The 26423-nt window shown below is 44.2% G+C and overlaps 1 protein-coding gene across 7 annotated transcripts in view; it reads left to right on the top strand.

The window, feature by feature from the left end:
* Positions 1 to 26423, top strand: part of ERC2 (ELKS/RAB6-interacting/CAST family member 2) — a 1561275-nt gene that overhangs the window by 176218 nt on the left and 1358634 nt on the right. For all 7 annotated transcript variants that reach the window (XM_073644598.1, XM_073644595.1, XM_073644592.1 and 4 more), the window contains one exon: positions 17986 to 18402. In XM_073644598.1, the coding sequence (XP_073500699.1) occupies positions 17986 to 18402 (417 nt within the window). The remainder of the gene's footprint in view (positions 1 to 17985; positions 18403 to 26423) is intronic.

Raw genomic sequence — 26423 nt, 5'->3', positions numbered from 1 at the left:
ACTGTATGAGGGACAAGCGCTCCGCCAGCAGAGAGGCCACGTTCAACCCATTGCCCCATCATGGATGGGCAGAGACGCAGGATAGCGACCCAGCTGTCCGCCTGGTAAAGGAGTTGCTGACACAAGCTGACTCGCACCCTGATCCAGATGCTCCACAGGAGACCCAACAGTTGTGAAAGGAGAAGGGCAAACTGTTCATCTACGAGGGAAAGCTGTGTCGAAGAAGTATCAACTCCCGGACACACGAACTGGTCTGGCAGGTGGTAGTCCCGAGGCTTGATGCGCCAATGGTCTTAGAAGCGTACCATGATGGAGCAGGACACTTCGGGTGGAAGAAGTTGGAAGTCCTGCTACGTGAGCGATTCTACTGGGTTGGCATGAGGAAAGCAATCGAGAGATGGTGTCGAGAATGCGGTCCATGCAACCTGAGAAGGAAAGACCATGATGGCCAGAGAGCTCCCCTGCAGCCCATAATCATCAAGCAACCACTTGAACTGGTAACTTTGGACCATGTGAAGCTAGCCCCAAGCCGGTCAGGCTATGTCTATGCTCTCACCATAGTAGACCACTACTCCAGGTTCTTGGTAGTAGTGGCAGTGAAAGTCCAGACGGCTCAGACGGCAACCAAAGCGTTTCAACAGCACTTTTGTCGCCCACACGGTTACCCCGAACGGGTGCTTACCGACCAAGGTCCAGCCTTTGAAGCAGAGGTGTTCCAGTAATTCTGTAACTTGTACGACTGCAAGAAAATAAGGACGATGCTGTATCATCCCCAGACCAATGGGTTGTTTGAGAAGATGAACCAGGTGGTAATAGACCTGTTGAAGACGTTGCCCCTTGAAGAACGTAGCCTGTGGCCAGAGAAGTTACCAGATTTGGTGGACCTGTATAACCACATCCCGGTGAACTCCACCAACTGTACACCCGCTTACCTGATGAGAGCAAGACCTGGTAAGCTACCCATTAACTTAGACATGGGAGTTTTAACACCAGAGACGACATCACCAGATGCAGATTGGGATACAGAGCGGCAGCAACAATACTGCAAGGTGCAAGAATGCGTGGAGAGAAGTTTGTCCCAGGCGAGACAGAGGCAGGAGAAAACTTACAATCAGCACGCGCCTGCAGTTCCCTTGTCACCTGGAGAACAAGTACTCAAAAGGAAGAGACGAGTTCACAAATTAGATGACTAGTGGGAGGTTGAGCCATACACCTTCCTACCCTCAAATTATGATAACACCAAAGTGTGCCTCATCAGTAAAGATGGAGGGGAAACTTCAGCGGCAGTCTCAAGAGACCACTTGAAGATATGTCCTGAACAGTTGAAACACAGAGAAGAAGACCAAGACAGCCCTCAGCCCACAGAAAAAGTGGAGGAAACGGTCCAGACAGTCCTTGGAGCATTTCCCCGGTCTTGGACGCAGATGAACAGAGCAATTGTGGTACCTGTCCTAACCTTTCTCCAAGCGGCCTCACCGGAAGCTGCAGAGGCTCCAGAACAGCAGATAGACCAGTCGGCCCCAGAGACAGATGCTTCATCAGCAGCAGATCAGGAGAATCTACCCTCTGCTAGCAGTGAACCTTTCGTACCCAGGGTGAGTCAAAGAATTCGTAGGAGATTACCCAGCCTACCGGTGTTACCTCAGACTACCCATAGTGTAGTTCACACTGAACCCACCACACCAGGGGTAGACACTAGGGACCAGGGTAGGTCAGTGACAACAAATGTACTACGTAGATCGACCCGGAGTACTAAAGGTCAGCTCCCTGACCGCTGGAGGAACTAAAGTGTAAGAGAACTAACAAGTATGTTATAAATAGTAGTAATCGTTAAATAATGCTAGAAATATATATGCTTGTTAAATTATGGACAATTGGACCACAGGACTAGGTGTGGTCAGGACAATGTTGGATATAGTTACTAATTGGTCGAAAAAATAAACCGCAGGTGTGGCTGAAGACCAGGGACGATACACAAAGTGGGTTGATGCAGTTCCCACCAGCCAAATTTTAGTTACCCTGATTGTAGTGTAAAGACTAAGCGCTGCAGTGACTGCTGTACGTTTTTGCTTGGGTTTTTGTAGTTTTTGCTTTTTGAGATTTTGTAAACTGTTTGTAATGTGAATTGTTATTGTTAATTGTTAATTTTAAAAAGGTATCCTCAGCGGGAGTACTGAAGTTAACTAGGGGGGAATGTGGCACCCCAGGAGTCCGGTTGCCACAGTGGCATTGCCTCCCTCACAAGGGGGTGATGCCATGCCTGGAAGCAAGGGGGGTCCCCTAATCAGGTTTTGCTAGCATGCAACACTTTCCTGGCTCCAGACCAGCAAGGGGAGCTCCTCCCCTTAGCAACTGGGATCTGGAGGCGGGGTTAGTTAGTGTGATGAGAACAGACGAGTTGAAGTCAAGACGTCGACGAGGAAAGACCTAGGGAGTGGAGCTGCACGGCAGTTCACCCCAGAGGGAAGCGCAGAAGAACCGGACACCGGAGTTCGAGGTTGTGGGGCACCGAAAGCCCAGCAGCAGAAACCGGAGGGCAGGAGACTGCAGGTCTCCTGGCCCCATCAGACGCCCGGAGGCTCAGCAGCACGATAGGGCCCAGCACCGCCACGTGGGAGCGACACTCCAGGAAGGCCCGAGCTGCCTGCCATACGGGTGAGCACAAAGACGTTTTACTCAGGGACGAGGGCCGCAGCATATCTATACGCAGCAGGGCCAAAGAGGTAGCGCAAAGGGAAGGCCTACAACTCCACCCGGCTAGGTGGATTCCCCAACTTGCTTCCAGGCTGCCCGGACCTCTACTACCAGCTAGTACCCGTGCCCCGGTCTGCCTAACCACCGCAAGTAAAAATAAGAGGAAACCGCCATTAAGCTGTGGACTTATTATTAACTGCGCCATCCTCTGCACTACACCATAACAGCAATGTTTACACTGCCCTGGAGCTAAGCTCTACCTGTGGAGAGCTAAACCAACTCTGCTGCATTAACAACAGCTCCAGAGGACCTGCTCCGCAGCGGCGGCTCCCTTTAGCCGCATACCACAGGTGGCGTCACGAACTGTATATAAAAACTTGAATTCCCCTGTAAATATTCCCTTTTTACTGACCGCCCTGGGTCACAGACCGGGTCACCGCCACTGTGACATCTCCCCTAGCAATGACCGGCCAAGCACCGAGTACCCCACGGCCCAGGGGGCGCGTCAATAACAACTCCTATACCAAGGAGGCCACTAAAAAGACCATATCATAGTATATATAAGGCTGCCTAAATAATCCAATGTATCAAGCCATATCACCCATGAGGTAGGATCAGGGATCAGTGCAGGGATCCACGCGTATCGCTGTGGAACACAGCTTCATCAGGGAGGGTAAGCAAAATATGGTCTTTTTAGTGGCCTGCTTGGGAGGAGTCGTTATGCTTACCACCTAGCTGTTGATGCTTTATGACAGATTGTGTATGATATTGATTTGTAAGTGGGTTGGTTTTGTACACCATATCCTAGGTGCCATCCAATTATTTATTTTGTTGGAAGAACCACTCCAACAAAAGTCCCCCCCTTTCTCCCTTGATTTATATAGAATTTGACGTGAGTTTATATGTTATATTTCCATATTTGAACTAGGGCCACTGATTGGTAAACACAGTGTGCATTGCTATTTCGCTATATATTATATACTGCTGCTTTGATCATGGAATTTTTTTCACTCATGTATATTTGTTGTGTCTTTTTGGGTATTAGTAAATACATATGTTTTTAATGTTTTTTAAGTGAGGTCTAATAAAATTAGTATTTTATGCTATTTGTGGATTGAATGTGTGTACATTTGTATACTCGTGGTCAAAATTGTTGGTACCCCTCTTTTAATGAAAGAAAAACCCACAATGGTCACAGAAATAACTTGATTCTGACAAAAGTAAGAAGTTAAAAAATTATGAAAATGAAAAAATGAAAGTCAGACATCGCTTTGCAAACCTGCTTCCATAGAATGTTTAAAAAAATTAAACTCATAAAATAGGCCTGGACAGAAATGATGGTACTCTTAACTTAATACACTGCTCAAAAAAATCAAGGGAACATTCAAATAACACATCCTAGATCTGAATGAATGAAATATTCTCATTGAATACTTTGTTGTGTACAAAGTTGAATGTGCTGACAACAAAATCACACACAAATCATCAATGGAAATCACATTTATTAACCAATGGAGGCCTGGATTTGGAGTCACCCCTAAAATTAAAGTGGAAAAACACACTAAAGGCTGATCCAACTTTGATGTAATGTCCTTAAAACAAGTCAAAATGAGGCTGAGTATTGTGTGTGGCCTCCACGTGCCTGTATGACCTCCCTACAACGCCTGGGCATGCTCCTGATGAGGTTGCAGTTGGTCTCCTGTGGGATCTCCTCCCAGACCTGGACTAAAGCATCCGCCAATTCCTGGACAGTCTGTGGTGCAACGTGACTAGAGATGAGCGTTGTTCTACTCGAACTGTTCGCCAATCTCAAATTCGAGCTGTTTTGGGCGGTGTTCGAGCCGGTCGGCGAACACGAACAATTTGAGAAAAATTCGGCTGTTCGAGGTTATGTTCGATAACTGTTCGTGCACCAAAATCATAACTGGATTTTTTCTCAGTAATGATGAAAATTAATGTTAATACGCAGTTTGAGTGTACAGCGGGGCGGGGGGAGGGGCAGGGGATGGATCTCTGCAGGAACAATGAAGATCTCCATTTTTTTTTCTCTTTCCCGCATTTGCAGTGGGGAGGTGCAATCTGTCAGCCTATCAGCAGCGCACACACGGAGCGAAGTGCTTTTTTTCACACAAGCAAGGGCATGTGTGATTGGCAGTGTATGTCACATGTCCTTGCCCTATAAGACCAAGCCATTTTCCCCGTCGCCACCATTTTCTCACTGCTGCAGCTGCGTGTTAGACGGCACCGCTGTTGCTGTGTGCGCTATACCTTGTTAATTTCAAGCCAATTTTCGCACAAATATACAGATAGCTTGGGAGTAGGGAATAGTTGTGATTGCAGTCCTTTTAAGGACTAGGTTACAGCATTTCCTACGACTTTTATCAGGCAGGTCTGTGCTCTTAAATAGATAGGTTGTGGGAGTAAAGACTAATTGTAATTGGAGTCCTTTTCAGGACTAGGTTACATCAGTTCCTATCAGTTTTTGCCAGGCAGGTCTGTGCCAGTGCTGTGCAAGTTTTTTTCACAGCATTTGGCTGAATCTAGCAAAGCTAATCCTTTTTGGCCTATTGCAGAGTGTGTTAGTCAGTGGAGTAGCCTATCTGTGTTGCAAGATATACCACCTGTGTATAGAATACCAATTTTTTTACTGCACCTAGTGAAGTAAAATCTTTTGGGCATAGCATCATTCTATTAGTCCATCTATACTGACCTCCATCAGGTTGCAAACTGAATATAATTTTTTTCTGCATCTAGCTCTGAAAAAATATTTGGGCTTCTAGCAGTGTGTGGGACTTGGTCTATTAGTCCATCTATACTGACCTCCATCAGGTTGCAAACTGAATATAATTTTTTTCTTCATTTAGCTCTGAAAAAATATTTGGGCTTCTAGCGGTGTGTGGGACTTGGTCTATTAGTCCATCTATACTGACCTCCATCAGGTTGCAAATTAAAAATAATTTTTTTCTGCATCTAGCTCAGAAAAAATATTTGGGCTTCTAGCAGTGTGTGGGACTTGGTCTATTAGTCCATCTATACTGACCTCCATCAGGTTGCAAATTAAAAATAATTTTTTTCTTCATTTATCTCTGAAAAAATATTTGGGCTTCTAGCAGTGTGTGGGACTTGTTCTATTAGTCCATCTATACTGACCTCCATCAGGTTGCAAATTAAAAATAATTTTTTTCTGCATCTAGCTCTGAAAAAATATTTGGGCTTCTAGCAGTGTGTGGGACTTGGTCTATTAGTCCATCTATACTGACCTCCATCAGGTTGCAAATTAAAAATAATTTTTTTCTGCATCTAGCTCTGAAAAAATATTTGGGCTTCTAGCAGTGTGTGGGACTTGGTCTATTAGTCCATCTATACTGACCTCCATCAGGTTGCAAATTGAATAAAAAAATTTTCTGCATCTAGCTCTGAAAAAATATTTGGGCTTCTAGCGGTGTGTGGGACTTGGTCTATTAGTCCATCTATACTGACCTCCATCAGGTTGCAAATTAAAAATAATTTTTTTCTGCATCTAGCTCTGAAAAAATATTTGGGCTTCTAGCAGTGTGTGGGACTTGTTCTATTAGTCCATCTATACTGACCTCCATCAGGTTGCAAATTAAAAATAATTTTTTTCTTCATTTAGCTCTGAAAAAATATTTGGGCTTCTAGCAGTGTGTGGGACTTGTTCTATTAGTCCTTCTATACTGACCTCCAGCAGGTTGCAAATTGAATATAATTTTTTTCTGCATCTAGCTCTGAAAAAATATTTGGGCTTCTAGCGGTGTGTGGGACTTGGTCTATTAGTCCATCTATACTGACCTCCATCAGGTTGCAAATTAAAAATAATTTTTTTCTGCATCTAGCTCTGAAAAAATATTTGGGCTTCTAGCAGTGTGTGGGACTTGGTCTATTAGTCCATCTATACTGACCTCCATCAGGTTGCAAATTAAAAATAATTTTTTTCTTCATTTATCTCTGAAAAAATATTTGGGCTTCTAGCAGCGTGTGGGACTTGTTCTATTAGTCCATCTATACTGACCTCCATCAGGTTGCAAATTAAAAATAATTTTTTCCTGCATCTAGCTCTGAAAAAATATTTGGGCTTCTAGCAGTGTGTGGGACTTGGTCTATTAGTCCATCTATACTGACCTCCATCAGGTTGCAAATTAAAAATAATTTTTTTCTGCATCTAGCTCTGAAAAAATATTTGGGCTTCTAGCAGTGTGTGGGACTTGGTCTATTAGTCCATCTATACTGACCTCCATCAGGTTGCAAATTGAATAAAAAAATTTTCTGCATCTAGCTCTGAAAAAATATTTGGGCTTCTAGCGGTGTGTGGGACTTGGTCTATTAGTCCATCTATACTGACCTCCATCAGGTTGCAAATTAAAAATATTTTTTTTCTGCATCTAGCTCTGAAAAAATATTTGGGCTTCTAGCAGTGTGTGGGACTTGGTCTATTAGTCCATCTATACTGACCTCCATCAGGTTGCAAATTAAAAATAATTTTTTTCTTCATTTAGCTCTGAAAAAATATTTGGGCTTCTAGCAGTGTGTGGGACTTGTTCTATTAGTCCTTCTATACTGACGTCCAGCAGGTTGCAAATTGAATATAATTTTTTTCTGCATCTAGCTCTGAAAAAATATTTGGGCTTCTAGCGGTGTGTGGGACTTGGTCTATTAGTCCATCTATACTGACCTCCATCAGGTTGCAAATTAAAAATAATTTTTTTCTGCATCTAGCTCTGAAAAAATATTTGGGCTTCTAGCAGTGTGTGGGACTTGGTCTATTAGTCCATCTATACTGACCTCCATCAGGTTGCAAATTAAAAATAATTTTTTTCTGCATCTAGCTCTGAAAAAATATTTGGGCTTCTAGCAGTGTGTGGGACTTGGTCTATTAGTCCATCTATACTGACCTCCATCAGGTTGCAAATTAAAAATAATTTTTTTCTTCATTTAGCTCTGAAAAAATATATGGGCTTCTAGTGGTGTGTGGGACTTGGTCTATTAGTCCATCTATACTGACCTCCATCAGGTTGCAAATTAAAAATAATTTTTTTCTGCATCTAACCCAGCCAATAGTTTTGGCCTAATACCACAGTTTGGCCACTCAGCTCTGCTCGGTTACCATCCATTGTTTTTTTGTGCAAACAACTCCAGAGTTGTGAATTAGTTAACCACCAAAATGAGTGGAAAAAGGCCTGCTGCTGGTGGAAAGGGGAATAGGCGTGTTGGGAAGGGGAAAAAAGGTTGTGTCCGTGGGGTAGGTGCAGAAGAAAGACCATCTTCCAGCCAAACTAAAATGTCTACTTCTTTTAGCGGACAATGTGATAAGATCCCTTTCTTACGGCCACGCCAATCGCTACAAATTCCAGATGAGGCACAAAAACAGCAGGTGCTTCAACGGATATCAAGTGCTCCTTTAAGTGGGCTCTCCTCCACATCAACTTCAACATCACAAATACTCCAGTCCTCAAAGGTGTCACCCAAATCGCACTTGCTTCCTCACAGCTCCCAAATCTCCAGCTGCCCGTCTGAGTATGAGGTAGAACAGATGGTTGAGTCTGCAGAGCTGTTTACTCATACTATAGCCTGGGAATCAGAGGTCGACTCCAGCGCTTCTGTGAATCCAGACGAGGAAATGATCTGCACTGATGCCCAGAATCTTTATGAGTCGGATCCAGGACCAGACGCAGAAGGTTCTGACCATAATGTAGACCCTCATTCCCAAACTGTAACTCCTGTTGGTGGAGACAATGAGGAAGACGATGATAAGACTCAAATACCTGATTGGAGCGACAACTTTAGTTTTTTGTCAGGGCAGGAACAGGTTGGCTCTGAGGACGACGGGTGTGATAACGCACAGGGTGATGATGATGAGGTCGGAGATCCCACTTACTGTCAACCCACAGTCAGCCAAGAGATGAGGTCAGCAGAGGAGGTGGAGGAAGATGCTAGTGACGACAAGGTCAGGTTGCGCCTTCCTGGACAGAGACGTAGTACTGGAAGCACGTCAACAACTGCATCCTCAAACACAACTCTGCCTCTCACCACAAGTCGTGGTGGCTCTTCAGGTCGCATGGGTGCTAAGCCTTGCATAGCCTGGGCATTTTTTCAGATCGATAAAGATGACCCAACTCGTGTTATCTGTAACATTTGTCAGCAAAAGCTAAGTAGAGGCCAAAAAATACATAGTTTGAGTACTTCATGCATGAACCGGCACATGGACATGAAGCATAAGTTGCAGTGGGAAGCTCAGTGTGCTACAATGCGGTCTAGCCGGCCGGGCCAACCACCGTCTGCCATATCTTGTGCATCCGCGGCCTCTTCATCCTCTGTGACTGGGGGGACAGCAGTCACACCTGTTTTGGGGCGCAGACCTGCCACCTCTTTACCCGCAACAGCCAGCGTGATTGGCAGGTCATCATTTTCTTTGGAGGTGGTAACACCAGCTGGTCTTGAGCGCTGTCCGACATCGATAGCACCACCTTTGGATCAAGGCAACCTAACATGTCCGCCTGCATCTTCCTCACAGACCGGCAGTTTGCCGGGGACACCCTTATCAACCCCGTCTAAGCACAATAGCCAGCCCTCGGTCCCTCAGATGTGGACAAGTAAAAGACCATTTCCTCCTAGCCATGAGAAAGCTAAGAGGTTGAATTTCACCATCTGCAAGCTCTTGGCTACAGAAATGCTGCCTTTCCGCCTGGTGGACACAGAGGATTTTCGAGACCTTATGTCCGTCGCAGTGCCCCAGTACCAGATGCCCAGTCGGCACTACTTCTCAAAGAAAGGTGTGCCTGCGCTCCACCAGCATGTCGCACACAACATCACCGCTTCTTTGAGAAACTCTGTGTGTGACAGGGTGCATTTCACCACAGACACTTGGACGAGTAGGCATGGACAGGGGCGTTACATGTCGCTGACTGGGCACTGGGTAACTATGGTGACAGCAGGACAAGGGGCTGCTGTCCAAGTCTTGCCGTCCCCACGAGTTGTGCGTCAATCCTCTTTATGTCATTTTTCCTCCACTGCTTCTGCCTCCTCAACCTCCTCTCGGTGTTCCACCTGCACCCAAAGCCTGTCTGGTCATGCCACAAGCTTTCTAACTGCGCAGAAGGGATCCTGCACACCTCCTTACTATGCTGGCAGTAGGGCTCAACGTCATCAGGCGGTTTTTACATTGAAATGTCTGGGAAATGTGAGTCACACAGCTGAGGAGTTGTGGTCAGCTCTGGAGAACCAATTTCATGAATGGTTGTCTCCACTGGACCTGAAACCAGGGAAGGCCGTGTGCGACAATGCTGCAAACCTGGGTGCGGCCCTTCGCCGGGGCAATGTCACACACGTGCCTTGTATGGCTCACGTGTTGAACCTGGTTGTCCAGCAATTTTTAGCCCACTATCCCAGACTAGATGGCCTTCTGCAGAGGGCACGGTCGCTGTGTGCTCACTTCCGCCGTTCGCATCCCGCAGCTCAGCGACTTACATCTCTACAGAAGTCGTTGGGCCTGCCACTTCACCGGCTAAAATGCGATGTGCCTACCCGGTGGAATTCAACTCTGCACATGTTGCAGCGACTGTGGCAGCACCGACAAGCCCTGGTGCAATACGTTCTGACGTATAGCCTGGGCCAACGAGATTCAGAGGTGGGGCAAATCACGCTGGAGGAGTGGTCTCAGATCAGGGACCTATGCACCCTTCTGCACAGTTTTGAAATGGCGACGAAGATGTTTAGTGCTGACGATGCCATTATCAGCATGACTATTCCGGTGATTTACATGCTGGAGCACATGTTAAACAGAATTCGGAGTCAGGTGGTGGCACAAGAGGAGGTGGAGGAAGTAGAGGAGGAGGAGTTGTATGCGGAAGGGCTAACATCTGCAAGGTCCAGACGGTCGGCAGCACCAGGGCGGCAGGCATGTGAGGGTGGGGGAGATGATTTTACCAGGGCGCATGGTAGCAGCCAAACTAGTGAGGAAGGTGCAGGAGCCCAGGAAGAAGTGGAGGACGAACTGATGGAAGACTCATCAGATGAGGGAGACCTTGATCACATTTCTGTTGTGCGAGGTTGGGGGGAGAGGACAGAGGAAGGAAGCATGATTGTTACCTCGCCACCAACACAACAGGGACTTGGTGCTCCTGGATGCGCAACACACATGAGTGCCTTCTTGCTGCACTACCTGCAACATGACCCTCGAATTGTGAGAATTAGAAATAATCCTGACTACTGGGTTGCCACACTGTTAGATCCCCGGTACAAAAGTAAATTTGCAGAAATTATTCCTGCCATAGAAAGGGATGCACGCATGCAGGAGTATCAGCAGAGACTGTTGCAGAATCTTACATGTGCTTTTCCACAAAATACCAGTGGTGCACGTAGTGAATCTCACAGTTCCAACTTGCCAACCGTGGTCTGTATGGAATTGTTCAATAAAGGGCCCAAAATTAAGATAACATAGATGGGAGAGGTCTCTATGAATAGGAATTCCTAAGTATTTGATACCCTGTGAGGGCCAGGCAAAGGGAAAGTTGGACTGGATGGAATCCTATATGGATTTAGGGAGGGAGACATCGAGGGCCTCAGACTTCGCTGCATTGATTTTAAAATTTTACCATGTAACAAAGTGATCTATTTCAGCCATAACAGCAGGGATGGATATATGTGATTGAGTGATATATACTAGGACATCATCAGCAAATAGAGAGCACTTGTACTCGGTGCCTCCCACCTCAATCCACCTAATATTGGGGTTATGGCGAATTGATGAGAGCAGGTGCTCCGTCACTAGGATGTATAAGAGAGGGGACAGAGGACATCCCTGCCTTGTCCCATTGGTGATTGTGAAAGGTGATGAAAATGTTCTGACGCACCCCCTGGGCCTTGGGACACCCGGAGCCGGACCCTTTTTGGTGGATGCTGGTGGTTGTAGTCTTCGTGGCGGCGATCCGGTTCCGTGGCTTAGGGCGGTCAAACCAGTGGCGGAACTATTTATGTGGTTTTGATGTTTAAATGTCCGACTACGCCACCCGTGGATTGCGGTCAGAGTGAACCGCCGCTACAGGGCAGACCGCTAAGGCTGGTGTTGTGGGTGCAGCAGAGCGTAGCATAACTCCCCACGGGAGGAGTATAGCCTCAGGGCAGTGTATGCGGAGGATGGGGGTGATGGTGCAGGGCAGCAGCAGTAACGACACAGAGTCAGTGATGCAGTTCAGGGCCTTTACTCACAGTTCTTATTATCCAGACCACGTCTGCAGGTAACGGCTGCCCACGTCGTACTGTGCTCACCAGGTGAGGGGCTCAGACAACTCCCAGATAACTTTGGAGCGCTTCACAGGACCCCCTTTGTGTGTCCTTTGTCTGGCCTTTCTTACCAACACTTCTGTCCGGCTGCCTCGGGCCTCCTCTTGGTAAACTTGGCGCCAGTTTCCCTGACCCTATGTGGTGCCTTCCTAGCGGGTGGAGCAAGAGGCTGCGCCACATAAAATGTCAGAGCCTCCGGTTTCTAGCTGAGGGTCGTTTCCTGCCTCCACTAGTTCGGGGACCGGTCTCCCCCTTTGGCCTGACCCCTCCACGCAGGTGGATTCGGGCATGCGGTGGCGACTCGCCCGTCCGCACCCCTGGGATCCCTTCATTCCTCGTTCCTGGAGCCTTCTCCGCTCCTCTTCCTTCCTTCTCCCTCTTGCAGGCCTGGGCCTCTGTTACTAGGCCCGCCTCCGGAGCAGAGCTCATGCAGAGCCCCTGCTCCCTGCCACTTCTGCTCAGACTTCTCTGCACTGAACTAAGATGGTGCCCACCTTTTATACTCCCTTCTCAATGCACCCAGGAACTGCTTCCTCCCTGCTCCTGCACTGCAGGGTTCCCCTTCCTCAGTGTTCCCTCCCCCCACTCCAGCCAGGGACAGGGACTGTCGTGCCCATCTCAGGGGCATATTGGTCGCCCTGCCCCACGGCAATGTGGTGTAATGCATGCAGGTGTCGGGTCCTGATCCACACTCCATCCTTATCTGAGAGTGAGATATCACACCTCTGGGTGAGGTGCAATACGTCTGTAGCAACCGAGCCCTCGGTGCTACAGTTCCATTTATCTTCAGCCTAGGTGACGTATTGTGATACAGGGCCGTGATTTTGGCTATAAAAGGGTCCCCTAGACCCCTATCCCAAGCTTTTTAAGAGAATCATATATGGCGTGCCAGGAGACTCTATGGAATGCTTTCTCAGCATCCAACGAGAGTATCTACTTACAAATTTTTAACTGCATCTAGCCCAGGAAATACTTTGTGCCTAGTAGCAGTGTCTGCTAGTCAGCGGATTATCCCGGCTGTTAAGCAAGCTACACCACCTGTAGTTTGGACACTTAATTTTTTCAAAGGAAATGCTTCGGGACCACGGGATACTTAGTGAAGAGCATCAGGAGGCACCCCAAGGCATAGGGGCTGGGACTGGCACTAGGATGCCTTGCGGTGGACAGCCGAGCTCGATCCTTATAAAAGCTTTTTAACTGCAGCAGCTTTAGTGGACGCTACTGGAGCTGGAATTACGCGGCTGCTGGCATGAGACTTGCCCTCCAATAGATCCTTGTAAATGGATTTAAAGTGTATTCATTCAAATTAGAGGGACAATTTAAATTAAAAAGCTTAGAGCTGCCTCCACCACAGGGGGGCTCTCTCGACCCACCAGCGGACAGGCACCAGTATTGGGAGAGGGGGGCTGGCCGTCAGGGTTCACCGCGGCTCTGGCACAAACCCGGCGACACGGAGGTGGCACGGGCAGGAGCGGACTGGCCGTCTCGGCTTCTCACTTTTTGGATTTTAGAAGGGCATGACATGCCTATATCTGTGTCTCCCCCTCCTTTTACTCCTCCACCTCTTTTCTTTTCGCATGACTATATGTACTTGTCACTTTTCCATGTGTTAGTTGTGTCTTCTGAGCAGTTTGTCAGCTTTTGGACACCTTTGAAGGTGTTTTCTATGTGTTTCTATGTGTTTTTGTTTGCCTGCCATTGGTTTTAACGGTGTTCGAAGGTGTTCGACGAACAGTTCGACGAACAGTTCGGCGAACACACGGGTGTTCGACGAACCGAACCGAACTCGAACACTACGGGGGTGGCTCAACACTAAACGTGACATTGGTGGATGGAGCGAGACATGATGTCCCAGATGTGCTCAATCGGATTCATGTCTGGGGAACGGGCGGGCCAGTCCATAGCTTCAATGCCTTCATCTTGCAGGAACTGCTGACACACTCCAGCCACATGAGGTCTGGCATTGTACTGAATTAGGAGGAACCCACGGCCAACCGCACCAGCATATGGTCTCACAAGGGGTCTGAGGATCTCATCTTGGTACCTAATAGCAGTCAGGCTACCTCTGGCGAGCTCTTGGAGGGCTGTGCGGCCCTCCAAAGAAATGCCACCCCACACCATTACTGACCCACTGCCAAACCGGTTATGCTGAAGGATGCAGATCACCCTCCACGGCTTCTCCAGACTTTATCACGTCTGTCACATGTGCTCAGTGTGAACCTGCTTTCATCTGTGAAGAGCACAGGGCGCCAGTGGCGACTTTGCCAATCCTGGTGTTCTGTGGCAAATGCCAAGCTTCCTGCACTGTGTTGGGCTGTGAGCACAACCCCCATCTGTGGATGTCGGGCCCTCATACCACCCTTATGGAGTCGGTTTATAACCGTTTCTGCAGACATATGCACATTTGTGGCGTGCTGGAGGTAATTTTGCAGGGATCTGGCAGTGCTCCTCCTGTTCCTCCTTTCAGAAAGGCGGAGGTAGCGGTCCTGCTACTGGGTTGTTACCCGCCTACAGCCCCCTCCACGTCTCCTGGTCTACTGGCCTGTCTCCTGCTAGCGCCTCCAGCCTCTGGACACTACGCTGACAGACACAGCAAACCTTCTTGCCACAGCTCGCATTGATGTGCCATCCTGGATGAGCTGCACTACCTGAGCAACTTCTGTGGTTTGTAGAGTCCGTCTCATACTACCAAGAGTGTGAAAGCACAACCAACATTCAAAAGTGACCAAAACATCAGCCAGAAAGCATTGGTACTGAGATGTGGTCTGTGGTCCCCACCTGCAGAACCACTCCTTTATTGAGGGTGTCTTGATAATTGCCAATAATTTCCATCTATTGTCTATTCCATTTGCACAACAGCATGTGAAATTGATTGTCAATCAGTGTTGCTTCCTAAGTAGACATTTCGATTTCACAGAAGTTTGATTTACTAGAAGTTATATTCTGTTGTTTAAGTGTTCCCTTTATTTTTTTGAGCAGTGTATTTTGTTGAACAACCTCTTGAGGCAATCACTGCAATCAAATGATTCCTGTAACTGTCAATGAGACGTCTGCACCTCTCGACAGGCATTTTGGCCCACTCCTCATGAGCAAACTGCTCCAGTTGTCTCTTGTTTGAAATTTGCCTTTTCCAGACACCATGTTTCAGCTCTTTCCAAAGATGCTCAATAGGATTTAGGTCAGGGCTCATAGAAGGCCACTTCAGAATAGTCCAACGTTTTCCTCTTAGCCATTCTTGGGTGTTTTTAGCTGTGTGTTTTGGGTCATTATCTTTTTGCAAGACCCATGACCTGCGACTGAGACCAAGCTTTCTGACACTGGGCAGCATATTTCTCTCTAGAATCCCTTGATAGTCTTGAGATTTCATTGTACCCTGCACAGATTCAAGACACCCTGTGCCAGATGCAGCAAAGCAGCCCCTGAACATAAGAAAGCCTCCTCCATGTTTCACAGTAGGGACAGTGTTCTTTTCTTGATATGCTTCATTTTTCCATTTGTGAACATAGAGCCTTGCCAAAAACTTCCATTTTTGTCTCATCTGTCCATAGGACATTCTCCCAGAAGCTTTGTGGCTTGTCAACATGTTGTTTGCCAAATTGTAGTCTGGCTTTTTTATGATTTTTTTTCAACAATGGTGTTCTCCTTGGTCGTCTCCCATGAAGTCCCCTTTGGATTAAACAACGATGGATGGTATGATCTGACACTGATGTTCCTTGAGCTTAAAGTTCACTTTTAATCTCTTTAGAAGTTATCCTGGGCTCTTTTGTTACCATTCGTATTATCTGTCTCTTTGATTTGTCATAAATTTTCCTCCTGCGGCAACGTCCAGCGAGCTTGGCTACAGTCCCATGGATCTTAAATTTCTCAATAATATGTGCAACTGTAGTCACAGGAACATCAAGCTGCTTGGAGATGGTCTTATAACCTTTAACATGCTTGTCTATAATTTTATTTCTTATCTCCTGAGACAATTCTTTCCTTTGCTTCCTCTGATCCATGTTGAGTGTGGTACACACCATGTCACCAAACAGCACAGTGAGTATATGTAGTCCTATATACAGGCCCACTGACTGATTACAAGATTGTAGACAACTGTGATGCTAATTAGTGGACACAACTTGATTAAACATGTCCCTTTTGTCACATTATTTTCAGCGGTACCATCATTTCTGTCCAGACCTATTTCATGAGTTTAATTTTTTTAAAAATTCTGTGGAATCAGGGTTGAAAAGCAATGTCTGACTTTCATTTGATCATTTTCATAGATTTTTAATTTATTATTACTTTTGTCAGATTCAAGTTATTTCTGTGACCATTGTGGGTTTTTCTTTCATTAAACGAGGGGTACCAACAATTTTGACCACGTGTGTATGTATCATCTTTTTTTCTCCTTTTGTGATTACTTGCAATTGGTACATTGTCGCACCCTAATTTATTATACAGGCTGTGTATCCTTTTCCCTTAGTTTTCCTAGTTGTCCAAACTTTCTTTCCACACATACTGAAGGTACACAGTTAGCACGGTTGAAAAAAGACACATGTCCATCACGTTTAACCGAGGGATGGGAAAGGACATAATGAATTGGGGAATAGTTATATCCATAATGCATGTACTTGTCCTAAAAGAACTAATTTTTCCTCCTGATCCTGATTGTTGATTGACTGACTGGATCAACATTCACAAGAAGAATTTTACACATGTACATAAGTATATATGTTACTTTCCTCTAAAAAGCATCCAGATCTGTTTTTGAAACTATAAACGGTGTGACCAGCTTCTGAGGTTGGCTGTCCTACCGAATAATAATTCTCATGGTAAAGAAGCCTTGTGTCCACTGGAGATTGAACTTTTTTTCTCTCGATGGAGTGAGTGGCCTTTTTTATCTTTCAAGCTTTTTAACAATTTTTTTATGGTCCATTAATATACTTAAACAGATTAATCATGTCCCCCCACCCTGTAGGATAAGGTCACACAACTGTTTTGTCCACATCCAAGAAAAACAGATCGATTATTCTGATCAGACTCTCATCATAGTTTGATCAGAGTGGCATCAGTTTTTCTCGGACGGGGAGAGAACAACAAAAAAGTTTCTCAAACTTCTTTATTTTGTCAGTCCGTGAAATTCGGGCCGCACATGGATGTCATTCCAGTGTGATCCAATTTCTTTCACAGACCCATAGACTTACATTGCAGATTTTGATCTGACACTCGGATCAAAATCGGTCTCCAATTTTTTCTGATTAGAGGAAAAAATAAGACATGTGCACGGTCCTATAGAATATCATAGGTACGAGTGCTATCCATCAAAATCACTGATAGCGCTCAAGAAAATCGGTCCTGTGCACGAGCCCTTAGACATCTCTTCGCAGCTCTAAATATATGTAATTCTTTTAGTATTTCCTCCTAACTAATATCCTCCATGCCTCTTATCAGTTTTGGGCTGTTCTTTGTACCTTTTCTAACTTCAGGGCATTTTTTCTTTGAGTTAGTGACCACCAGTCGCACAAGAATCTGGAAGCCTTTCCTTTCACTAGTCAGCTGTTTCTGCAGAAATCCGTGGTAATTTACAAAAAGCACAAAGGAACTTCATTTTGATTTTTGCAAAGTATTGTCCTTGGCTCTTTCTTAAAAAAAAAATCATTAATTTTACTTTGTTGCTATTATTTTCTGCATGTTAAATGACTCCCATCTTAACTTGTTCTGATCGTGCTTAAATGTTTTTGTGTGTTTTTCTTTTATAAATTCTATCTAGAAACTTTGAGCTCACATTACAGTCAAGTAGCACCAAAAATATATTAATGCCCTTTATTACTGTGGCACAAGTTTTGACTTGACTATGGGTGTTTTAGATTGTGAGTAGTTGGTAATATTTCCCTAGAGTACTAGAATATGGCAAGAGTTTTATAGAGCTTTAGTTCGAATTGTAGTTTTGTTCTTCTCACTGGCGGCTCCATTCGATACACCATTTATATGATCTTTCTATTTGTCTTCTAGCACTTGCAGTTGACCATCCAAGCCCTTCAAGATGAACTGCGGACTCAGAGGGACCTTAACCATCTTCTTCAACAGGAAAGTGGGAACCGAGGGGCTGAGCATTTCACGATTGAACTCACGGAGGAGAATTTCAGAAGGCTTCAGGCAGAGCATGACCGGCAGGCCAAAGAACTTTTCCTTCTTAGAAAAACGTTAGAAGAAATGGAACTAAGGATAGAAACACAAAAACAGACACTAAGTGCCCGTGATGAGTCCATCAAAAAGCTTCTTGAGATGCTTCAAAGTAAAGGATTGCCTTCAAAGGGAATGGAAGAAGAAAATGAGAAAACCCGAAGAATGTTAGAGGCAGAGTCACAGCTTAACCATTTAGAAGTGCTTCTGGATCAAAGGGATAAAGAAAATATTCATCTAAGAGAGGTAAGGGAACTGTTTTATTTTCCTCTGTATCAGTGTTTTCCAAGGTCTTCAAGAGAAATTAGTGCATATGGATATTATAAAAGGGGAAACCATATCTAAAGGAGTTGTTTGGTCACAACAAATTGAAGAATCATCCATAAGATAGGTCATCAGTATCGCTTCAATTGGGGTCCCACACCTGGCACGCCTACTGATGAGCTGTTATTTGTTCCAGTGGATGTAAAAATCTGGAATGGAACCACAAACTTCATTCAATTTGTAGCATCCGCTGCCAGGTACTACAGAGCCATTTCTATTATCCTGAATTCATCAGAGCAAATAACAGCTGATCGTTTGGTGTGCCAGGTAATCTGATATTGATGACCTATCCTATAGATAAGTCATCAGTTTGTTGTGACTGAAGATCCCAACGCTATGAGCCAGAATAAAGAGCTGCAAAGAGGTTAGTTACCCGTCATGCGGAGGCTACCTTGCCGTGGTTGATGGGCATACCTGAACTGGCCAATTTATGCACTAAGAGCCTTCATTTTTTGTAAGTAAATTTTATTTAGCAATAATGCAGTTTAGCTCTTATGTTCTCAGTGTCTGCATACGTATTGGCCCTTGCAGTGTGCTGCTGTGCTTTCTTATTGTATAGAACAAAGAGCTGGTCTGTAGAAAGCTCCTGTTCTCACAAATTTGAGCTGTATTTGATACATTTTTAAAGGGACTCTGTTTGAACAGTCATTCTCTGCTGACAGAGTACAGGCATTCAGTGCATCATGGCGGCCAATCATTTAAATATACAGTACAGACCAAAAGTTTGGACACACCTTCTCATTGAAAGATTTTTCTGTATTTTCATGACTATGAAAATTAACACATGTGGAATTATATACTTTACAAAAAAGTGTGAAACAACTGAAAATATGTCTTATATTCTAGGTTCTTCAAAGTAGCCACCTTTTGCTTTGATGACTGCTTTGCACACTCTTGGCATTCTCTTGATGAGCTTCAAGAAGTAGTCACAGGAAATGGTCTTCCAACAATCTTGAAGGAGTTCCCAGAGATGCTTAGCACTTGTTGGCCCTTTTGCCTTCACTCTGTGGTCCAGCTCACCCCAAACCATCTCGATTGGGTTCAGGTCTGGTGACTGTGGAGGCCAGGTCATCTGGCGTAGCACCCCATCACTCTCCCTCTTGGTCAGATATCCCTTACACAGCCTGGAGGTGTGTTTGGGGTCATTGTCCTGTTGAAAAATAAATGATGGTCCAACTAAACGCAAACCGAATGGAATAGCATGCCGCTGCAAGATGCTGTGGTAGCCATGCTGGTTCAGAATGCCTTCAATTTTGAATAAATCCCCAACAGTGTCACCAGCAAAGCACCCCCACACCATCACACCTCCTCCTCCATGCTTCAAGGTGGGAACCAGGCATGTAGAGTCCATCCGTTCACCTTTTCTGCGTCGCACAAAGACACGGTGGTTGGAACCAAAGATCTCAAATTTGGACTCATCAGACCAAAGCACAGATTTCCACTGGTCTAATGTCCATTCCTTGTGTTCTTTAACCCAAACAAGTCTCTTCTGCTTGTTGCCTGTCCTTAGCAGTAGTTTCCTAGCAGCTATTTTACCATGAAGGCCTGCTGCACAAAGTCTCCTCTTAACAGTTGTTGTAGAGATGTGTCTGCTGCTAGAACTCCGTGTGGCATTGACCTGGTCTCTAATCTGAGCTGCTGTTAACCTGCGATTTCTGAGGCTGGTGACTCGGATAAACTTATCCTCAGAAGCAGAGGTGACTCTTGGTCTTCCTTTCCTGGGGCGGTCCTCATGTGAGCCAGTTTCTTTGTAGCGCTTGATGGTTTTTGCAACTGCACTTGGGGACACTTTCAAAGTTTTCCCAATTTTTTCAGACTGACTGACCTTCATTTCTTAAAGTAATGATGGCCACTCGTTTTTCTTTACTTAGCTGCTTTTTTCTTCCCATAATACAAATTCTAACAGTCTACTCAGTAGGACTATCAGCTGTGTATCCACCAGACTTCTGCACAACACAACTGATGGTCCCAACCCCATTTATAAGGCAAGAAATCCCACTTATTAAACCTGACAGGGCACACCTGTGAAGTGAAAACCATTTCCGGTGACTACCTCTTGAAGCTCATCAAGAGAATGCCAAGAGTGTGCAAAGCAGTCATCAAAGCAAAAGGTGGCTACTTTGAAGAACCTAGAATATAAGACATATTTTCAGTTGTTTCACACTTTTTTGTTAAGTATATAATTCCACATGTGTTAATTCATAGTTTTGATGCCTTCAGTGTGAATGTACAATTTTCATAGTCATGAAAGTGCAGAAAAATCTTTAAATGAGAAGGTGTGTCCAAACTTTTGGTCTGTACTGTATGTTCCCATCTGCTTGTTTTCTTTCTCTCTCAGCCCTTCTCTGCCTCTATAAAGCAAAAGCTGCCAATCAAGGAAGAGGTTGGGTGGATGGAGATAGAGGGAAAACAAGTAGGTAGGAAGGTCAACTTAAATGTTTGGCCACGCCAAGGGTGCATAGAGTCCCTGTACTTGGTTTGAACAGTCATTCTGTGCTGACAGAATCCCTTTAAAGTGTTTTTCCCATTGGCAAAAGTATATTTTAATCAATAGATCTTGGAATAATAATAATTTCCACAATTGGATGTGTTTAAAAAATGTTCCTGTACTGAGATAATCTTATAAATGTGCTCCTGCTGTGTGCTGTGTAATGGCTGTGTCTGACCATGCAGGAACATGGTCTGATCATACCACAGCTCCTGGGCAGGGGGAGGGGGGAGAAAAAGAGTATACAGGCTGAAAAGCATGAGATTGCAGCTGATTCTTTTTGTGTGGTAAAACATTTCCCTGCTTGTTTTTAAACAATATTTTACCTCAAAGAAAGAACCAGATGTGATCCCCTGCTGTAATGTCTGTATACTCTCTTTTGCTTCCTCCCCTGCTCAGGAGATATGGTATGATCAGACCATGTTCCTGCATGGTAAGACACAGCCATTACACAGGGAACATTTATTAGATCATCTCAGCACAGGAACATTATTTTTAAACACATCCAATTGTGGAGCTTATTTTTATTACATGATCTGTTGATTTAAAAATACTTTTATTCTTGGGAAAATCCCTTTAAGTCTCAAGCAATTCAAGGTCATGTCTTGAGGATTTGCCATAGAGAAAACTCATGTTTCACCTATGCAATATTAAAGGGTTGTTCCACTCTAACAACCTATGACATATCCACAGAATAGGTGAGAGGCTGCTGATCGGTGGAGGTCTCACAGCCAAGACGCCTTCAGATCCAAAGAATGGGTCTAGTCCCTGAATTCAATGTAGTGATGGTTAGGTTTGTGCACCACCACTCCATTTATTGTCAATAGGACTGACAGATGCTGCAGATAGTTAATAAGTTGTGATGGTGGGACATACCGTTTATGCCTTAGGGTTCCCTGAGGACAGGATGAAGAAAAGATAACACAATTCATCATGAAAAAATGGGGGGCTACAACTTGGATCAATGCACAAGTCATATGGGCTAGTCGTTTTGTCATAGATTGAACAGTTATCATTTTGGCAATATTATTGAAGCTGGTGCATGATTCTAAAATTGTACTTTAAGTTCACTAAGATGTTCACAATCTCAAGTGAATGTCGCATGAAACTCGGAGCCGAGTCTAAATGAAACTTGTTGGAATTTTGGGCTCATGTGTTTCCATTTTGAATTCTGTTGCTTATTCTTGTACTTTATTTGCTGTATTAAGTAACTAGATCAAATGGGTTGTCTCCTCAAAGATATTAGTCATGTCACCAGGATATGCCACCAATGTCTGATCTTCAATAGTCTGACTGTTTAGAGTGCTTGCTCTGCCAAGTAATATGCAATCAAGTACTTGATTGAAACAGCCCCTGTAAAGGAGTTTTCTGACTTCGGAAAAATCCTGTTCTTTGGCTGCATTTTATTTAAAAAAAACAAACAAACTGAACATTACTCACCCTCCCCAGGTCCAGCACTAAATCTATGCCATTGCTTCCAGTGTCTGTTATTTCCTGCAGGGCTGATGTTATGTTGGCAACTGTGCAGCCAATAAGTGAGCTCAGTGGCACTGTGCTGCTTGTGCCGATAATTTGGGAAGAGCCACTGAGCTCACTTTTTGGCTGTAGTAATGTTAATCTAGTCAGCCCTGAAGACAATAATAGACACCGGGAGCAGCAGCAGAGAGAGTGCTGGACCTGGGTAGGGTGAGTAAAGCAAAGTTGTTGTTTTTTAAATCATACTGCAGCCGGGGAACATGTGTTTTCCAAAACCAAAAAAACCCTTTAATTTACAAGATTGATAGCACGCTGTAGGTGTTTTAAGCTCTCTGGTAGCCTCTTCGATATGAACAGGCACAGAGTTTTTATATCAAAAGAGAATAAAGTTTATTGTCCTTCATAAATCTTATCACTCCAAAATGAAAACCACCTTTTCTTCAGCCCAAATGAATAACATAAACAGTCCTTTCTTCAACACAATGCAACAAAGTAAATGTAGCAGTCTCACCGATCTCAGTTTTCCAATCAGTAGCTGCTCAAGCAGATTTAAATGTGTTTACCAAACAAACACACCTCTGTTCAGCTCCAGCACAACTCCATCCTGCTGAGCTAACCCAGCTGCTGTTATTAGGCCTGCAAACCCCAGGCTGGATTATGGGAATGACCTTTTCCACCCAAGCTCTTTTGGTTGCTCCTTAATTTCGAACCCAAAATGAAGTCAAATTAAAACTCTCTCTGTAACCTAGTGTTAGTGGTGCAGACTTTACATTACCAAGGCCAACCACTTCGGTGACACATATCTGAAATCCAGGACCTTACCTCTTGCTTTTTTACAACACACATTATACACATAATTGTACTCCAACCCAAAAGTCCAAATGTCCTCTGTTTGTTAGTACTGATATAAATTTCTACAGTTCTAAGAATATTTTGTGAGCTACTGCAATTTAGAACCTTATGTTACCGAATACCTGGTTAAGAGACACTTGTTCCTTTTGCTTTGCAACATGAGTGATGATATGAACTTTTAAAGTCATTTGGAATTAAAGGCTGGAAAGGAGGCAAAGTTAACATTCTGTAATATGAAACAGAGAACGAGGTTAACATTTTTCCCTCTTACAAAAATAGTAAATGACCGATCTATTTTTCTTCGGTTTGTGCACTTTCCAATGATAAATTAAATGAAATATCAATGACTTTGGCCTTGGTTCTCACTAACCTGTAAACAGAGATTATTTCTTACATATTTTCTCATTTTACATGTCTTTAAATGTTTGCTGTAATTAATATGTTTGTGAATCTAATACGAAAGGTCATCGTTCTCATGTAAAATTTCCAAAAATGGTGTAGATACGTTGGAAAGTTTTTTTCTTCTCCTCAACCCTATCCAAATATCAAAACTTACCGGTGTTCATGAATCTTCCTTTTCTATTATGCAGTGTATCACAAGTTAGAGCAGCAGTTTGTGCTTCAGAGCAGCTACAAAGTGGAAGATGCAAACATATCTAGTATCATATTTGCAGAATTACACGCTGTGCATTTTGTTACTTCCATACATTAAAAAGGTGGTCCGCTACATTGTATAATACCCCCATCGATTTACACTTTTGAACTAAGTATTTTTGTAAATAACTTCTGCTTCCATATGTGCCTGTGAGTGGCGCTATTGCTGACCACTCAGTCCGCATCACGTCACCTGTACTGCAGCCGCCACTGATGTCACGTCAACTTCCGGATTTCCTGGATTCACCCAGGTGCGACCCAGTTGCACGCATCCCTCCTGAGCGAATGGGCTGTGGGCGACTATCACCGCACGTCACAGCCCAGTATCCAGCGCGATCCCCTGCTGTAATGTCTGTATACTCTTTTTCTCCCCCCTCCCCTGCCCAGGAGATGTGGTATGATCAGACCATGTTCCTGTACGGTCAGACACAGCCATTACACAGTACACAGCAGGGGCACATTTATAAGATTATCTCAGCACAGGAACATTTAATTTAAACACATCCAATTGTGGAACTTATTATTATTGATTAAAATGAAGGGAAAACCTCTTTAATGAAGGGAGCACTGTAGTGAGTTACTCCTAATTCATTAAGAGGCATGCATCACTTGATAAATTAGGCACATCTTACAACTGGTGCGTGCCTCCGCCAGATATGTTACTCCAGTCAGTGAATAACTTGAGTAGCTGGATTCACAACTACACTGCTCAGTACTGCTGTATAATAACTTTACCTACCGTGAAAAAAATATTCAATGATGATTTGGGACTGGTTGACTGACTAATGAGCAAACAAACAGTGTACAAAGCAGTCCAGCATCCCCAAAATTAATTAGTAAAAACTTCATATTTATTAGGATTCGGTAAAAAAAAGATGGAGTCCCGGCATATTCTGTATATTTTTAAATCTGTCATTCTTTTAAGCAAATCCTAATAAATGTGAAGTTTTTAAGATTTAACTTGCTGATGCTGGACTGCTTTGTATACTATTTTCTTACTGTTGTATAATCTCCTCCATGCTGCTGCTGCTTGTCTCTGTGCACTGTGCATGGGAGACATCATAGCAGCCAGTCTCCACAGAGTGTCTCAGGGATGGCTGAAAATTAGAGCCTGCATAGGGGAAACATGGAGAAAAACGCGGGATACATTCAGAGCCTGATTAATCAAGACTAGTGAGAAAGACCGGCATGGTGGAATCAGACACTTCTGATTCATGAAACTGGAGCGTCTGACAAGTGGCGTGTGCCTCCGTTCGCTACGCCAGAAATCTTGTTCCAGTCAAAGACTGGAGTGAGATTTCTGGAATACCACAACTCATTATAAATTTGACGAGATGTGGTTTCACGCCCCCAATGCACTCCTGTCCCATACAATCTCCGCCCATTTTGGCGGAGCTAGGAGAAACTTTTCAAAACTTTTACGCCAGAATTCTGGAGTGAAACATTTAATGAATCAAGCCTCAAATGTGTGCACACAACATTTTAGCCTAAAGAGTCACCTGAAAAATCCACAAACACTTTTAGGGCTCTTTCAGATGTCAGTGATAATCGGTCTGATGTTGGATCGCAGCGCATGGATTGCCTGCACATCTCCTGACCCGAACATGACAGCTTCATATTTTTCTATGAAGCTGTTACGCTCTGGTCAGGAGATGTTCAGCCAGTCCATGCGTTGTGATCAAACATCAGACCGGTTATCACAGACATCTGAAAGAGCCCTAAAAGTCTGATTCACCAAGCAGAACTCTGGCATAAAACTGTTTGAAATGTAACAAAAGTTTGGAGTAGCTTGCAACTTTTGGTGTTTTTACGCCACTGTCAGCTTGCTCCGCAAATTTTTTAAAATGTTGGTGCCAACTGGCCCTGCCTAGAGTTTACCATGGCATTTTATAAGAGCACCTCCACAAATACAGAGTTGGACTTTCCAAGTATTTGCTTAAGCCGCTCCTTTTAGCTCCTGGATATGTCTAAGTACATCCCAGCCTTTCATTAGAATTTCCGGAACGTCTCATTTTGTCACCAATATTTGTTTTCTCAGTAGATGATCTTTTCTTTTTTTTTTAACGTCTCAAATAAACATTGGATCTTTCTGCATAACTTTGAGCAAACTTCAGGGAATACAAAGTTTTTATCATCTGGAAATCTAGTACAGATGTTTGGTCTTGCAAAGTTTTTTTCTGACCACACATAGTTTACCCAAAGAACCATCAAGTACTTTTATTATTTCTATCAAAGAGCCTGCCTTAGGCAACAACTGTTGAGTTTCCATTTAGGACAAAATTTAAAATTCATGTACGGTAACTTTTAACAAACTGTTGGAATTTTAGTTGTTTTTTTTCCTTTAGTCCCATTTTTTTGGCATTGAATTTATTACACTGTTTAAGGGAGATGTTATATTGACAGCTTTAGGAAGGCTGTAATGCTAGTGAGCAGGGCCGTATTTGGTGTTCATGCTGCCCTAGGCACTTTAAGT

This window comes from Phyllobates terribilis, unplaced genomic scaffold, assembly GCF_046119375.1.
Source record: "Phyllobates terribilis strain yellow unplaced genomic scaffold, ASM4611937v1 Scaffold_8__6_contigs__length_399053987, whole genome shotgun sequence".
NCBI lineage: Eukaryota > Metazoa > Chordata > Amphibia > Anura > Dendrobatidae > Phyllobates > Phyllobates terribilis.
The sequence above is the reverse complement of the archived record's forward strand: the minus strand, read 5'-3'. Positions and strand labels throughout refer to the sequence as shown.